The sequence below is a fragment of the Microcaecilia unicolor genome, chromosome 6 (genome assembly GCF_901765095.1).
Source record: "Microcaecilia unicolor chromosome 6, aMicUni1.1, whole genome shotgun sequence".
NCBI classification, from domain to species: Eukaryota; Metazoa; Chordata; class Amphibia; order Gymnophiona; family Siphonopidae; genus Microcaecilia; species Microcaecilia unicolor.
This window is the reverse complement of record NC_044036.1, coordinates 178,808,297-178,826,477: the sequence shown is the minus strand read 5'-3', so window position 1 is coordinate 178,826,477 and position 18,181 is coordinate 178,808,297. Positions and strand designations below refer to the sequence as shown.

The window sequence follows — 18,181 nt, the reverse complement described above, 5'->3', positions numbered from 1 at the left end:
CTTCTACTGCTCCTCTTATTACCTTTAAAATATATCTATCAGAGATACTGAAGATCCCAGAACAAGCTTTTCCTCCAGTCTCCAAGATATACTATTTGTCATTATATAAAAAGAAAGATACGAATCAACCTATAGCTGAAGGAGCTGATATCTCGTTTGATGCTTTAAACTTTACACAATTCCTTGAAGAGGATGAGCTGGGCTCCAAACCAGCAACTCTAATAGTAACTTTTGAATTACAACCAGATCGAGACTGGATATTAAAACAATTTTTCTGGCATAGAGAAGAACTTTTTATTAATTACTAGTAAAAAAAAGGCCCGTTTCTTAACGCAATGAAACGGGCGCTAGCAATGTAATGAGTTCCTGCCATTAATGTTTCCATGGTTGTATTCTGAATATAATTGTTGTTTACATGTGTAAGATTTCTTTATATACAATATTTTTTGTGTAAACTGTGTTCCAATGTGGTAAAAGTTTTCCTTGTTCAGGCCCTTCAATCAGTTTAACAATCACATCAGAAGAGCTCCTTACTCGTGAGAATGCAACATACAGTTGCCCATGTGAGAGACTGAGAGTGACAGTGTGTTTTACAGACAGTGTAACAGAGAGATACACAGAGTGATTGAGTGTGTGTGTGTGTGTGATGTCTGTGAGTGACAAAGTGATTAAATGTTTGTCTTCCCTTCCGTTCTGTGCACTTGCCTCCACTGATGTTCGTACCTTCCTTTATATGATTGTTTGTTAGAGATTCAATCCACTCCACTTCCCTCCTCCAAGTTCCATTCTGTCTGATTGGTTCTTCATTCCTGTGACGTCGCGTTTGTTTGCTTGGCAACTATGCAGCATTCTGTTTCCTCGACGTGAGGGCGGGGACAGTGAGAGCCAATGAAACGCTGAACTACAGACTTATGAACCCTACACTTTATAAAAGTCTCCATTTTATAAAGTTGATGAATTGAAGAAACGACTTAAGATAAGAGCTTGTTTACAAGACTAAGCAGAATTTGTTTGACTGTTAGATTTAATATCGAGAATTGTGTATAGAGAATCCCAGCGGATATAACAGAGATAGGAATAATCAACAGAGTTACCAATGCACAAGTTGAATTTCAATCATGAATATGAATAATTTGGATTTATTCATACTGTGATGTTGATGGATTTTATGTTTGAATGTAGTTAGTATGAAGAGAGGTGTATGGTATGTATGTATGTGATTGAAACAGTGAGGACAAGGAGGATTTTAAGATTTTGTAAATTGTAAAAGAAATATTGAATAAATAAAGTTTTGTTGAACGTTGAAAACAGTTAAAGTTACTAAGGAGAATTAATATAGGAATTGTAACTTATTGAAGAAATTTCTTTCAGGGATAGGAAGGTGTAAACATTTTATAAAGTTGGGATATTTATTCACCAAAATCAAGTGCATGCAAGTGGCAAAGGTCATGGTCTGGGCATGTTGTGGGACAGGGACCAGGAAATGGAAAGTTCTCCTCTGTTCCCCATTTCAGAAGAGTACTAAATGTCTATGACCTAAAAAATGGACTTTGGGAATTACACTTGCTACCAAGCATGTTTAGGATTTAGGAAACAGTTGCTATTGATCAGTACTCCATTGGAAGGATTGAGGAAGGTGGCTTAATTAATCCCCCACTGGTTTTTGTTCCCCCTACCCCCATGCCAAACTGGCAAAGAAACTGGTCATGTGACAGCGTCCAGATAATATCTGGCTTTGTTTCTAAGGTCACAAAGGTAACCCATTATGTTGCCATTGTACTATATGACCGGGAATGTGCTCACTTTGTACTCGTCGATATTTTATATTTTCCTAAAATGGATGTTCGAGCTCCATGCACCTGGGGCATAAATGTCCATTTCTCCTGTATTTTACAACAGGCTTTATAGCAGCAGATTCTGTTCTAAAATACGGGTGAAACCTGAGAGGCCCTCTAATGCACATCTCAATTTCTACTTCTATGACTTGTCTAAAATGGGGCTGTGTATTTGATGACCTGTCTTCTTGGTTCAACTGTGGAATGGCATGAAGAATCTACAGCCAGATTCCTTCAACAGTTACTTAGTGGAAGCAGCTGGTGCATTTTTGTAAGATTTTCATATGACTATTCAATAAGAGAAATAGAAACTCCACTTCAGAAGCTCAATAATTAATTTCTATTAAAAACAAAGCCCTGCAGCATCACTTGCCCCTATTGAATCACAATCAAAATAGTAAGTGGAAAAAAAAAAGACCTCAGACCAGCAACTCTAACTCAGATAGAGGGGCATAATCGAACGCGAACGCCTATCTCCATGCGCATCTTTGTCCGAAAACGGGTACGTGAAGAGGCGGGACAGACCGTATTTTCAAAAAAATGGATGTTTTTCAGCTGGGCGTTTGTTTTTTTTTAGTGATAATGGAAACTAAAAACACCCAGCTCAAAAACGTCCTAATCCGAGCCATTTGGTCATGGGAGGGGCCACGATTCGTAGTACACTCGCCCCCCTGACATGCCAGGACACCAACTGGGCACCCTAGAGGTCAGTGCGGTGGACTTCAGACAACTCTCCCACATGCATAGCTCCCTTACCACGGGTGCTGGGCACCCAACCCCCCTCCCCCAAAACCCACTACCCACAAATGTACAACACTACCATAGCTCTTAGGGGTGAAGGGGGCACCTACATCTGGGTACAGTGGGTTTTGCAGACCTCCCATTTACCAGCACAAGTGTTACAGGTAGGGGGGGATGGGCCTGGGTCCACCTGGCTGAAGTGCACTGCGGTACCCACAAAAGTGCTCCAGGGACTTGCATACACGCAGGCCTCTAGGACTTGTTGCTGCTATATAACATTGGCACACCAGTTGACACCTGAAGACTAAACTCTCCGAAAATGTCCTTTATTGGAATAAGCACGCTTACTCACAGTTAACTGCAGATCAGAGGTTGTGCCCCACTGGCAACTTGTCTCCCTGGTACTGAGATTAGCAGTAGGTCAGAGCTGGCAGAATGGTGTACAATGCCCTCTTTCAGCCACATTCAAGGTAAGAACTAAGTTCTGTAACGTGGCTAACACGTGAAAGGGATCTAAAACTGGCTTACAAAAATGGCCACTACCTTATGAACTACCGGAAACAAAACAGGGCACATTCTGACCCAGTAAGCAGGGGGAAAAGCACCATGGGAGTAGAGCCTACCAACTACCAACATCGTGAGCATTTGCCACAAGCTAGTGGAATCACGGAGCCCAATACCCTACACCCACCACAATGCATTGCTGATTGACGCTCCAGTGCCCTTAACAGAAAAGGTGTCACACTCACCCGAGAGCCACATCAGAACCAGGGAAAGGCTGTCATGGAGGTGGGTACGGCATTTGAGGCTGGCATAAAGGCTTGAAAAAAAGTTTTTAAAGTGGGTTCTTTTGGTGGGAGGGGGTTAGTGACCACTGGGGGAGTCTGGGGAGGTCATCCCCGATTCCCTCCAGTGGTCATCTGGTCAGTTGGGGCACTTTTTTGGGACCTGTTCGTGAAAAAAAAGGGTAAAAAAAAAGTGACTCAAAATCGCGGTAAAAACACCTTTTTTTTCTGATTATCAGCTAAAGACGCCCATCTCTCCTCGGCCGATAACCAAGCCCCAGTTCCACCTTCACCACGCCTCCAACACGCCCCCGTCAACTTTACCTGTTTCCGTGACGGATTGCAGTTGGAAACGCCCAAAATCGGCTTTCGATTATACCGATTTGGGCGCCCATGGGAGAAAGACGCCCATCTCCCGATTTGGGTCGCAATATAGGTGTTTTTCTCTTTCGATTATAAGCTGGATAGCAACCATCTTGAGTAGAGTACCAAAACATCATGATGTTGCTCCTTTTTCCCATTTGTGTAGAGGTATTTAATGCTTCACTTACCTGAGGACTTGTACTTACCTGGGGGCTTTGATCACCCAGCCTCAATGATTCTAGTTTAAAGCCCTCTTCAGTAGGTTAGCCAGTGTGCTGCTGAAGACACTTCTTCCCTTCTTTGATAGATGAACACCATCCCTGCTCAACAGTCCTTGGAAGATCATCCCATGGTCCAGGAAGCCAAAAATGCTCTTGACAACACCATCCAAGCACTCACACATCTCAAGAATGCAAGCTTCTCTGCCTTGGCCTTTACCCTCAACAGGGAGGATTGATAAGAACACCACCTGCACACATGGTCTGCTTTACCTTCTCTCCCAGGGCTATTTCATTTATTTTTTATTTATTGTACATTTATACCCCACATTTTTCCCACAGTTTTGCAGGCTCAAAGTGGCTTACAATGCACTGATAGGCAATCGCCAGGTCAGAGGTGGCACAAATACAATTAATTAGATAAAATAGAAGAAACAGGGAAAGAAGAGAATAGGGAAAGGAGAAACTAAGAGTTCAAAATGGTCCGTAGATAAGTCACTGGTAATTTTTGAATCCAATAAAGGCAATGATGTAGGCCAGAGAGTGGGATACAGGAAGCAGCTTTATTAGAGTATCTGTAAGGACCCGATACAGATCATGTTTCTCCAAACTTGCTTGTGCCAGGTGTCTACACAGAAATAATACATACAAACATAACACAGAATACATAATCAATCATTCTTTAAAGTTGATTGTGATATATATGTAAATTTTTAATGTACAATGCATTATTATTTTATCGATTACATATTGTGTTGTGTTGGGTCCTTACAGATACTCCAATAAAGCTACACCTGATGTACCACTCTGGCCTTTATCTTTGTCTTTATTGGATTCATGACACTATGTCGAATCCAATCCCTCTGTGGTTTTCTATACTGGTAATTTTTGGCCCGCTAACTGTGTTTAATCAGTGTGGATCTTTCTCTGGTGTCCGCCCCAGTAAAGAGAAGCAGAACAAGAAAGCTCAAGCACATTCCTTTACACCTCTGTCAGCCTGTGGGTCAAGCAAATCCCTCTGAGGCTTTTTCTTCAAATGTAAGAGATCCCCTAAGAAGAAAGGCTAAACAGCTAGAGGCTCTTCAGTATGAAGAAGAGATAGCTAAGGGGAGGTCTATGAAGTCTTAAGTGGGTTGGAACTTTTAGATAGGGAAAAGTTCTTTCCCTTTCAAATGGTATGAAGAGGGACTTTCCATGAAATTAATATGTAGCATATTTTAAAACAAATTGGAGAAATTATTTTATCCGTCATTGTACAATTAAAGCTATGGAACTTGTTGATGAAAGATGTGTTCAAAGCAGATAACCATAGTTAGTTTTAAAAGAGCTTAGACAAGTTGCTGGAGGAAAAATCCTCATGTCTGTTTTATTATTCCCACCTTAGTAATTCCCTTATCTCTTATTTGTCCTGTTTGTCTGTCCTGATTAGATTGTAAGCTCTTTCGTGCAGGGACTGTCTCTTCATGTTCATGTGTACAGTGTTGCATACGTCTAGTAGCGCTATAGAAATGGTAAGTAGTAGTTGTACTGTCATTAAGCATGTAGCCTTGGGAAACCCACTACTCATCTCTGGGTGTCAGTAATAAGGAATAGCTAGGGGGAATCTGCCAGGTTCTTGTAACCTGGACTGGCCGCTATCGGAGACAGGATGCTGGGCTTGATGGACCTTTGGTTTGACCCTGTATGGTGCATCTTTTGTTCTTATAACTTGCTTATTCTCAGAAAAGGAAATAGATCTTCCTCAGGGCAGGTGTTAGGGGTGGGCAAACAGGGCAACTGCCCTGGGCCCCCTTGTCACTGGGAACCCTAAACCTGGCTGAAGTTGAAAGAGGGACAATCTACCAGCAAGCTTTGGGGGCCCCTCTCTAGCATCTGCCTTGGGCTCATGATGTCTAGCACCAGCCCTGATTGTCTTATCAGGATCTGCTGTGTGCTTCCAGGTAACACATTGGTCTGACACAGCATAGCACTTATGTTCTAAACATAAAAAGTATATAAACTAACTCCATGGAAAAAATAACTGAGAAATTAACCTCAACTAAGCAGACAAAATGAATGGTGTGGGATGTGGGGTTTGGTATGCCATTCCATAGACTAAGAGTGTACATTGGTTGTGAAATTTGATGGGAAAAAAAATCAAAACACTCCGAGCAGAAATCACTGAACTAAAAATCTTAAACAAATGTTCTTAATTCATGTTTTGGCAAGTACTAAACTGTCTCCACTCACAATTTATAGTGGAGACAATTGAGTCTGGCCCTTGCCAAGGATTCTTGATATTAGAAAATAATTTTTCAGAAAAAGTTATTTACATTTATTTGAGCAATCAATGGTATCATTTAGCAAACTTAGGGCGTCTTTTTACTAAGGCACACTCACGCTTTTAGTGCGCACTAAAATTGTGAGTGCGCTAAACGTTAGAGATTCCAATGCATTCCTATGGGTTTCTCTAATGTTTAGTGTGCGCTAAAAACGTGAGTGAGTCTTAGTAAAAGATCCCATAACGGTCAGTTAATGCCCACTAATTCTGATCTCTGTTAACTTAATACATAGTAACACAGTAGATGACAGCAGAAAAAGACCTGCACGGTCCATCCAGTCTGCCCAACAAGATAAACTCATATGTGCTACTTTATGTGTATACCTGACCTTGATTTGTATCTGCCATTGTCAGGGCACAGACCGTAGAAGTCTGCCCAGCACTAGCCCTGCCTCCCAACCACTAGCCCCGCCTCCCCCCACCGGCTCTCCCACCCAATCTTGGCTAAAACAAATTTCAAAACATTCTTGATCAGAAACAAATGCCACATAGTTTAGTCTATAGATGCCCCAGAAAAAGCAGTCCACAGCTTATCGCTATTAACACGCACCAGTCCCACTGCCATGTGAGCCTCAGGCCTTTGCTAGAGTTCTGGCATTCGGCACCTGCCTGGCAGTTTTTGCCTGTCCAACCCCGGTAACAGTGGCATATAAACTCCTCCTTCATCGTCTCTTTCTGGTTCTGACTCATGGATCCTTTCACCGATACGTAACTTTGACCGCCAGACTCTTCAACCCGAATTATGAAGGAATCCGAGTTCAGATGGAGGTAGGTGTCCAAGTCAGAATTTTTTCGTAAGCAGCGGCCATTGTTGTTACAAATGAACTCGCTGCAGAGTTTTGCTGCCATGGTTACATTGATGATGTAAGGGCCCAAGGTGGTTTTGAGGTACTTCTGAACGATTTGGCAGTTTGACTTGAAAAAAAGAAAAAGAAATTTATTTTGGATAAAGACATCTTTTTCCTTAAAGGACATCTTTCCTAGCACTTTATGGTCCTTGGTGTATAAACCAGTAATCTAAATATACAAGTGAACCTGTCATTGAACTAAATGCTAAATAGACATATGAGAGTTGCATTCACCTCTGCAGCTAACTAGATCTACTTTTGGGTACAAAGGACTGATTGACAGTGATTGCAATTAGTGCGCCATAGGATATTATGAAAGCAGTGATTATCTATTGGTTTCTTCAGCCTATGAATTAATACAGAGGATAATGCTTGACTATAAAAGTGCAAAGCTGGCACATTGAGTGGTCCAGATGGTGGTAGTGACCAGTAAGACAGGATGGGTGTGGGGGAATTCATTAGGCGATGTTATGGCCTTAATGCACATTAAAAGGAATTTGTGCATGCTAAATTATAAAAGTCATTTTTATACCTATGGGCTTTTAGCATAGTGTGTGCTAGTTCTCTTAACATGCGTTAAGGCCATAACGCTGCTTGATGAATTCTCCTAAAGTCTAGCAATTTACATTTCTAATAGTGTCATAGTCCTGAGATCAGGCACGGCCTGCCAATGCTGGAGGACAGCAAAGAAAAGTCAACCAAAAGGCCATATATTCCCATTAGCTGGAGTATGTGGAATTCTTTTCGTATAGTATGCCCTTGATGGTCCTTTGTAGTTACATGGACAAATAAGGTTTTGCTATAAAGAAGGGCAAAATGCAGAGGGACACTCTTTATCGTGGTATTATTATTTTCAAAGAACAATTTGCTTTATACACTGGGTCCTGTTTACTAAGCCGAGCTATATGCACGCTAGCGTGTGCTAATTTTTTTTTTTGCTTCATATGTTTATTAATAATTTTGTGTCAAACATAAAACAGACAGTAAAACAAACAATAACAACAATCCATGGCCTATACAATAAAAGATCAGAGCATTAGCAGCGTTCCATCCCTAGATACCAGCAGGAATATACAAGGTTAGGTAATGACAGGAGATTCTTGACAACATAAATCCAAGCGGGCCCAGGTCTTTAATACTGACTTAACTCTGTGATGTTTGCGAGCCAAAATCATTTCATACTTTCTGATCACACATACATAGCTCCACCATTCATTGTAATTTAAATGTACATTATTTTTCCAATTGGAGATAATTAAATGCAAGGCAACAGCTAATAAGATGTTGAACAATTTCTTATCCAGTTCCACAATAGTGATAGTGCTAATTTTTAGTGTGCCTTAGTAAACAGGGTCCACTGTGTCCAGAAAACAGTGAGCCCCCTAAACATTTTGCAATAATAACCTCAAACCTGCACCAAATTTATTAAACTTTTATGTGCACAAAGTGCATATTTATTTATTTATTTTTTATTTATTTGTTACATTTGTATCCCACATTTCCCCACCTATTTGTAGGCTCAATGTGGCTTACATAGTACCGGAGAGGCATTTGTTGTGGTAGATAAAGTTCGTGTTGCACAAACACATTAGGGAATTGTATAGCGGAAGAGTTGTGTTATGTCCATTATGTACTTTAGTTTTGTTGTGTTGCAGAGATCAGGCATTTAAGTTGAATTGGTAGGGTATGCCTTTTTAAACAGGTTGTTTTTAGTGTTTTCCAGAAGTTTAGGTGGTCGTATGTCATTTTCAAGGCTTTCGGTAATGGGTTCCACAGTTGTGTGCTTATGTAGGAAAAACTGGATGCGTAAATTGATTTGTATGTAAGCCCTTTGCAGCTTGGGTAGTGCAGATTTAGGTATATTCGTATTGATTCGGATGTGTTTCTAGTTGGTAGGTCGATCAAGTCTGTCATGTATCCCGGGGCTTCACCGTAGATAATTTTGTGAACCAGGGTGCAGATTTTGAAAGCAATGCGTTCTTTGATTGGGAGCCAGTGTAGTTTTTCGCAGAGAGGTTTTGCGCTTTCAAATCACATTTATCCAAATATAAGTCTAGCTGCTGTGTTTTTGGCAGTATGAAGTTTCTTTAAGCTTTGTTCTTTGCATCCCGCATAAATACCATTGCAGTAATCGACATGGCTTAGTACCATTGATTGTATCAGGTTGTGAAATGTTTCCCTCTGGAAGAATTGTTTCAGGCGTTTGAGTTTCCACATTGAGTGGAACATTTTCTTTGTTGTGGATTTCACTTGGCTTTCTAGTATTAAGTTGCAGTCCATTGTAACGCTGAGGATTTTCAGGCTTTCTGAGATAGAGAGGGTGTAATCTGGTATTTGCCTCACCGACACCAAGTTATATAGGAATATCTTGTCCCGTTAAAGAGATTTTTAATTTTTACAAACAGCTGTCACTTAGAGGCCCTTTTACAAAGGAGTGCCAAAAAGTGGCCTGTGGTAGTTTGGGTGCATGTTTTGGATACACGCTGGACCATTTTTGTTCTGTTTTCACTGAAGAAAATCCTGGGGAAGGACCGCGAGGGACTGGCAAAAGTACACCTGAGAATGGAATGGATATAGCACCATTCACGGAAGACAATGTGTATCAAGAACTTGGAAAGCTAAAGGTGGACAAAGCCATGGGACCGGACGGGATCCACCCCAGAATATTGAGGGAGCTCAGAGAGGTTCTGGCGGGTCCTCTTAAAGATTTGTTTAATAAATTCTTGGAGACGGGAGTGGTTCCGAGGGATTGGAAAATGGCAGAGGTGGTCACTCTTCACAAAAGTGGTGATAGGGAAGAAGCTGGAAACTACAGGCCGGTAAGCCTCACTTCGGTTATTGGAAAAGTAATGGAAACGATGCTGAAGGAAAGGATAGTGAATTTCCTGGAAGCCAATAAGTTGCAAGATCCGAGACAACATGGTTTTACCGAAGGGAAATCGTGCCAAACGAATCTCATTGAATTCTTTGATTGGGTAACTGGAGAATTGAATCATCGACATGCTATAGACGTAATCTACTTAGATTTTAGCAAAGCTTTTGACACGGTACCCCACAGGAGGCTCTTAAATAAACTCGATGGGCTGAAGATAGGTCCTGAAGTGGTGAACTGGATTAGGAACTGGTTGACAGACAGACGCCAGAGGGTGGTGGTGAATGGAGTTCGCTCGGAGGAGGGAAAGGTGAGTAGTGGAGTGCCTCAGGGATCGGTGCTGGGACCGATTCTGTTCAATATATTTGTGAGTGACATTGCCGAAGGGTTAGAAGGTAAAGTTTGCCTATTTGCGGATGATACTAAGATCTGCAACAGAGTGGACACCCCGGAGGGAGTGGAAAGCATGAAACAGGATCTGAGGAAGCTAGAAGAATGGTCTAAGGTTTGGCAATTAAAATTCAATGCGAAGAAATGCAAAGTGATGCATTTAGGGAGTAGAAACCCAGGTGAGACTTATGTGTTAGGCGGTGAGAGTCTGATAGGTACTGAGGGGTAGAGGGATCTTGGGGTGATAGTATCCGAGGATCTGAAGGCAACGAAACAGTGTGACAAGGCGGTGGCCGTAGCGAGAAGGTTGCTAGGCTGTATAGAGAGAGGTGTGATCAGCAGAAGAAAGGAAGTGTTGATGCTCCTGTACAAGTCGTTGGTGAGGCCCCACCTGGCGTATTGTGTTCAGTTTTGGAGGCCGTACCTTGCGAAGGATGTTAAAAAAATGGAAGCGGTGCAAAGAAAAGCTACGAGAATGGTACGGGATTTGCGTTCCAAGACGTATGAAGAGAGACTTGCTGACCTGAACATGTATACCCTGGAGGAAAGGAGGAACAGGGGTGATATGATACAGACGTTCAAATATTAGAAAGGTATTAATCCGCAAACAAATCTTTTCCGGAGATGGGAAGGCGGTAGAACGAGAGGACATGAAATGAGATTGAAGGGGGGCAGACTCAGGAAAGATGTCAGGAAGTATTTTTTCACAGAGAGGGTGGTGGACACTTGGAATGCCCTCCCTCGGGAGGTGGTGGAGATGAAAACGGTAACGGAATTCAAACATGCGTGGGATATGCATAAAGGAATCCTGTGCAGTAGGATTGGATCCTCAGCAGCTTAGCCGAAATTGGGTGGTGGAGCAGGTGGGGGAAGAGGGGTTGGTGGTTGGGAGGTGAGGATAGAGGAGGGCAGACTTATACGGTCTGTGCCAGAGCCGGTGATGGGAGGCGGGACTGGTGGTTAGGAGGCGGGAAATACTGCTGGGCAGACTTGTACGGTCTATGCCCTGAAAAAGGCAGGTACAAATCAAGGTAAGGATACACATATGAGTTTATCTTGTTGGGCAGACTGGATGGACTGTGCAGGTTTTTTTCTGCTGTCATCTACTATGTTACTATGTTCTCCACCGCATCTGGGAAAAAAGGGTTTGGGGTTTTTTTGGGCTGGGAAATGGACGTTCAGCAAAATTAAAATGAGCACATGTCTATTTATGGCCTGAGCCCTAAATGCCATCCATTGACTTAGCAGTAAGGGCTCACCTGTTACCCTTGTGGTAACCGTCCAGCGTGCAACAACTGCCGATTACCACCGGGAACGTCCCCACGGTATAAAATAGAAAATTATTTTCTACTGCGGGTTTTTGGCAATTGCCAAACTCGGAATTACTGCCAAGCTAATGTGCTAGCTGGGCGATAATGCCAATTCGATGCACGTTGCATGTGGCGTAGGTTCGTACGCACCTTTGTAAAAGGGCCCCTAGCTCACGGACATCATCCATGATGTCATTGTGCATTGATAAACAAAATGTTGTCAAAAGAAGATCGAGTTTTAATTAAAATACTCAGAGCTGAAACGGGATACAGTACTAAAAGATCAGATTTAGACATTTGGACTGTTCAGGTTGACATTAACTGTGTTAGAAAGTCTAACTTTTGCAAGTTAGCTCTTTCCCTTACAACTTTGACATCTCAGTAAGGTGGATTTCTATGAAACCATTTAACATTATTTGAAATAGATGTCACTTTGTGCACACAAAAATGTAATTAATTCGGTGCAGGTTCATGGTTGTTATTGCAAAATGTTTAGAGGGCTAACTATTTTCCAGACATAGTGTGGATACTGATGGAGGCTGATTCCCCTAATTCTACAACAGGTCACCTAACATTATGTGTGACACTGCTAGTATTGCAACCTAAGTACTCAGTGCATGTTAAATGGTATTCTTTACCTTTAGCATGCTACTGCGAGGGGGTGTTCAGAGGGGGAGAAGCATGGCCAAGGCATGGGTGTCCCCCCCCCCCTTTACATGCAACGCTTACAGAATACTGTAAGTTACACACATAAGTGCTGTATTTAGTTATATGTATTTACACCTACCATTGATATGGTGTAAGTGGGTTTGCCAAAATATAGGTGTGTACATATTATGCAGTGAAAGAGTGGTCTAGTGGTTAGAGCACCAGTCTTGACATCCAGAGGGGAGTGGTTCAAATCCCACTGCTGCTCCTTGTGATCTTGGGCAAGTCACCCAACCCTCCTTTGCCTCAGGCACCAAATTAAAGTGTAAGCCCTCCAGTGACAGGGAAATACTGATGTGTACCTGAATGTAACTCACCTTGAGCTACCACTGAAAAAGGTGTGAGCAAAATCCAAATAAATAAAATGTTGCTCCATTGTGCAGTGGCCAGACTCTGTGCTCAAAACCATAGAGAAGAAAGGAGGAGGACTTCAGGGTAAAATGGTACAGGATCAGAGAAAGTTCATTGGGTGCAAGATATGCCAAAGTCTCATTTTTACCTTGTTTCGAGAATAATCCACATCTCCCCAGAGAACAACCCCTTGAGCTCCCAGTGCAGCTGTCTGTCCAATGGTGTATATTAGGTCCACCTGAAAGTGAAAAAGATGGCAGCTATGATAGCAGCATGCTGGCCACCTCCCCTCCCCTACTTGCTACTTGATTGCAGGTGGGATGCATAAAGATCTGCAACACCCTGGAGGGAGTAGACAACATGAGAAGTGATCTACTAGAAGAATGGTCTAATGGATGGCCGTGAACATTTAATACATAAGAGAGCAGAGCGATGCAATTGGGGTGTAGAAATCCAAGTGAGCTGCATGAGATAGGGAGCGAGAGCCTGAAATGCTCAAAGTAAGTCAGGAACCTTGGGGTGATGGTGTCTGAGGACCTCAAGGTGGTGAAACAATGTGAGAAGGTGCTGGCCAAAGCCAGAAGGATGCTAGATTGCATAGAAAGAGGCATAATCAGCAGAAGAAAGGAGGTGTTAATGCCCCTGTACAAGTTGCTGGTGAAGTCCCACTTGGAGTATTGTGCTCAGTTTTGGAGGCCGTATCTCAAAAAGGACATCAAAACACTTGAAATGGTTCAGAGAAATCAAAGAGAAAATGGTATGAGGTTTGTGCGAAAAGGCATATAAGAAGAGACTTAAAGACCTGAATATGTATACTGTAAAGGAAAGGAAGGATAGGGGAGATAAACAAACATTCAAGTACCTGACAGGTATTCACATGCAAACAAATCTTTTTCAGAGACAGGGAAACAGTGGAACTAGAGGACATGAATTAAGTTTGAATGGAGGTAGATTTAGGAGTAACATCAGCAAATACTTTTTCATAGAGAGGGTAGTAGATGCTTGGAATACCTTCCAAGTGGAGGTGGTGGGGTCAAAAACAGCGACAGAATTAAAAAATGTATGGGAGAAACATTAATGATCCCAAAATAGAAAGAGGATGGAATTAAAGCAAAACTTACATAACCTCCACACTTTAAACAGGGCATAGAGGTGGGTGAGAGGATGGGTGGGGGGGGGGGGGGGGAGTAATATCATTTTTTCACAGCAAAACCTGGTCAAAGTTTATTGCTGCACTTCTTATTGTGCAGTTTAGTTGTAACCTGCATTGAGTGATCCAGATGCAACCATTTTGAAAAAACTTTAATAAAAATGATTATTCCATAAACAGAGCATAGAGGGGTGTAACCTGCACTGAGCAGCAGGTACAACTCTGGACACCTTTTTTTGGGAAGACTAGATTGGTCAGACAGGTCTTTATCTGCCATCATTTACTATCCAGCTCATTTTCGAAAGAGATCGCCGGCCATCTTCCAACACAAATCGGGAGATGGCCGGCGATCTCCTGAACCCGGCCAAATCGGTATATTCGAAAGCCAATTTTGGCCGGTTTCAACTGCAGTCCTTCGTGGAGCCGGCGAAAGTCAAAGGGGGCGTGTCGGCAGCGTAACGAAGGTGGGGCATGGGCGGGCATGGGCGTGGTTAACAGATGGGCGGCTTCAGCCCATAATGGAAAAAAGAAAGACGGCCTTAACAAGCATTTCACCGGCGTGACTTGGTCCTTTTATTTTTTGGACCAAGCCTCAAAAAGGTGCCCCAACTCGCCAGATGACCACTGGAGGGAATCGGGGATGACCTCCCTGTACTCCCCCAATGGTCACCAACCTCCTCCCACCATTAAAAAAAAATCTAAAACATTTTTTGCCAGCCTGTATGCCAGCCTCAAATATCAGACCCAGCTCCCTGACAGCAGTATGCAGGTCCTGGAACAGTTTTTGGTGGGTGTAGTGGACTTCAGACAGGCGGACCCAGGCCCATCCCCCCTACCTGTTACACTTGTGGTGGTAAATGTGAGCCCTCCAAAACCCACCCAAAACCCACTGTACCCACATGTAGGTGCCCCCCTTTACCCATAAGGGCTATGGTAGTGGTGTACAGTGGTGGGGAGTGGGTTTTGGGGGGGATTTGGGGGGCTCAGCACCCAAGGGAAGGGAGCTATGTACCTGGGAGCCATTTCAGAAGTCCACTACAGTGCCTCCTAGGGTGCCCGGTTGGTGTCCTGGCATGTGAGGGGGACGTGCACTACGAATGCTGGCCCCTCCCACGGCCATCTCAAACCCGGCCAAATCTTAGGCATTTGGCCGGCCCCAACCGTATTATCGAAAGAAAAGATGGCCATCCATCTTTTTTGATAATACAGTTTGGGACCGCTGTTCCCAGCACTGGCCATACAGATGGCCGGCGCTGTTCGATTATGCCCCTCCACGTTACTATGTATAAGAAAAAAACAGCCTTACAGAAGCTTGAAAGGAATTAAGCGTACAGTACCGGACACCGTGCATGTACAATTCCTTACAGCACTGTGTCTATGTATGCTGTGAAGTCCTCTTCTTCATGCACATTACACTGATAAACATCTAATAAATTGCATCTTGATATTAGATCTTCATTTTCTCTATCTGTGTATAAATGAACTACATATCATGAAAGCATGGGTCACACAATATGGGATGCATAAATATATACCCGTTTGTACTGTCCCTTTATGCATACTTAACCTACAAAGCTATTTTCTTTCTCTACTCAGAGACCTGGTAAGTCTCATTAGATAAACTAGGCAGCTGCCTAGAGTGTCAAGATGAGAGGGGGAGCAGCTAACAGCATTCCCCCCTCCCAATCAGCAACAACAACCAGAACTAGCAGGCAGAATAGTAGCTAAACAAGGAAGGGTTGGGCCTCAGCACGTTTATACTTAATGTCTGCTGTTTCCTCACTGTTATGGAGGCACAGCAATGAGCTGAGGCCTGGTACTTTCTCGCTGTTTAGCTGTGAGCCTACCTGCTGAGTTCTGGCTGTTCTGCACGAGCAGCATAGCAATCGAAGGGTGAGCAGAAAGGGGAGATGCTGGACTATCAGGTGTGTGGGGTGAGGAAGGAGGGAGACACAAAATACTAGACTACAGGGAGAGAAGGAGGAGAAGAGCATTAGAAGATGGTATTTCACCATTCGGGAGGGGGAGACAGGGAGCATTGAGATTGGGACTGCTTGGGGGGGGGGGGGACTGAATGTTTGACCAGAATACCTAATAGTCTTGCACCAGCTCTGTACTGTTACAGCACAACTGAGTTAGGTAGTTGCTCACTGCTGGGTGTGTGTTTTTCTGCAGGAGATTGATTAGCTCTGTTATGTATTCCGGTGATTTCCAAAAATAATTTGGTAGACTGTAGAACATATTTTAAAAGCAATACATGCCTTTATCTGGAGCCAGTGCAATATGTGTAGTAATGGGCCTGCTCTGTCGAACCTTGATTTCCTGAAAATGAGTCTTGCTGCTGTGTTTTGTACTTTTTGTAATTTTTTCAGGATTAGCTCTTTACAACCCACGTAAATTCCATTACAGTAGTCTGCATGAGTTAGTACCATTGCTTATATGTCATGTCCCCTACCTCAACGCAAGCGGCGTCCTCGGGCTGTGCAGGGTCCCGTCGACACGCACACTTGACTGACACAGCCCTGAGCCATGTGTGTGTAGTTCTTCTCTGGCTGTAGGCTCCTTGATTGCTTTGCTTCCATGCTCTGCTCTCTCTCTCTCTCTCTCTCTCTCTCTCTGCCTGGCTTCCAGACTCCTTGATTGCTTTGCTTCCACCCACTTGGGTCTGCTCTTCCTCTGCTTGGCTTCCCTTGCTTCTCTCCTATTGGTCTTCCGGTTCCTCCTTCCCCTGCTCTTGTCCTATGGCTGTGCCCCTTCTCCCTGCTGATGTCAGACGCCAGCACTTTATCAGCTGAGCTCTCTCTAGACTCCTTGCTTCGGCTTCTACTTTGGTAGGTGTTACTTGCTCAGTAGTGTGCTTCTCCTCTACTTTGTTCTTCGTTGCTGACTCTGCCAGTACCTGGATTACTTTTGTGTCTGCTGCCTGCCTACTGACCTTGCCTATACCTGGATTACTCTTGTGTCTGCTGCTTGCCTACTGACCTTGCCTGTACCTGGATTACTCTCGTGTCTGCTGCCTGCCTACTGACCTTGCCTGTACCTGGATTACTCTTGTGTCTGCTGCCTGCCTACTGACCTTGCCTGTATCTGGATGGGCTGTGTCAGCATTAGCGCACCACAGCTGCTATCACGACTTTGTAAACAGGGGGCTTAGTAAGATGTGGTGGTCTACCATGTCGAATGCTGAAGACATGCCAAACTGAAGAAGTGATATTTTCATGACTTAGCGGAGTTTAAAAAAGGTTTGGTTGGCTTCCTAAAGGAAAAGTCCGTAGACCATTATTAAATGGACTTGAGGAAAATCCACTATTTCTGGGACAAGCAGTATAAAATGTTTTGTACTTTTTTGGGATCTTGCCAGGTATTTGTGACCTGGATTGGCTACTGTTGGAAACAGGATGCTGGGCTTGAAGGACCTTTGGTCTTTCCCAGTATAGCAATACTTATGTGCTTAGCTTGGTCCTAAATTTTGCTCAGTGTTGTTAGTACTGATTCTGTGCTACGTTGCAGTCTAAAACTAGACTGTGATTTATGGAATGTGGAGAATTTGAGTGGAGGAGTAGTCTAATGGTTAGTGCAGTGGACTTTGATCCTGGTGACCTGGGCTTAATTCCCACTGCTTCTCCTTGTGACCTTGGGCAAGTCACCTAACTCTCCATTGCCCTAGGTACAAAACTTTAGATTGTGAGCCATCTAGGGACAGAGAAAGTACCTGCATATAATGTGTACAGTGCTATGTACATCTAGTAGTGCTATAGTAATGATGAGTAGCCATACCATTCCATTAGTTGTTTTGCTACTAATCCTTTCATTGTTTTGGCTATTAGGGGTATTGAGGTTACCAGTCTGTAGTTCTTGACATCTGTTTCGCTGATCTTTGCGGGTTTGGGGACGGGTGTCAATATTATGCTACCTTTGTCTTTGGGGTAGAGACCCTTGGCTAGCATGAATGTTGTGAAGAGTGTTAGGTGTGTTATGAAAGAGGGTGGAGCCTTTTTTACAACATAGTTTGGGCATTTGTCTAACATACAGTAAGCTGTTGAAAGTTTTTTTTAAATCAATTTAAATAGACCTTGTGTGTGGGGAGTACTACAATACCATTTATATTCCTCTCCCAGACACAAAATGTTTAAATGTATCTATTTTTCAGTCTTTTGTTCCAACATACATAATAATGATAGTCATTTACATATTACTTTCAATATATGGAGATCTTCAGATTTCTTTCAGGTATTTCCAACATGTGGGAACATTATCCCAGATCATTAATGGTGTCCCTTTCATCCTCAT

At 43.1% G+C, this 18,181-nt stretch overlaps 1 protein-coding gene across 1 annotated transcript in view; it reads right to left on the bottom strand.

Moving 5' to 3' along the window:
• Positions 1 to 6,760: 6,760 nt before the first annotated feature.
• Positions 6,761 to 18,181, bottom strand: part of LOC115472409 (hyaluronidase-like) — a 68,680-nt gene continuing 57,259 nt past the window's right edge. Inside the window, exons 3-4 of the mRNA XM_030206685.1 lie at positions 12,890 to 12,979; positions 6,761 to 7,177 (exon numbers count right to left, since the gene is read on the bottom strand). Of these exons, the coding sequence (XP_030062545.1) occupies positions 6,761 to 7,177; positions 12,890 to 12,979 (507 nt within the window). The remainder of the gene's footprint in view (positions 7,178 to 12,889; positions 12,980 to 18,181) is intronic.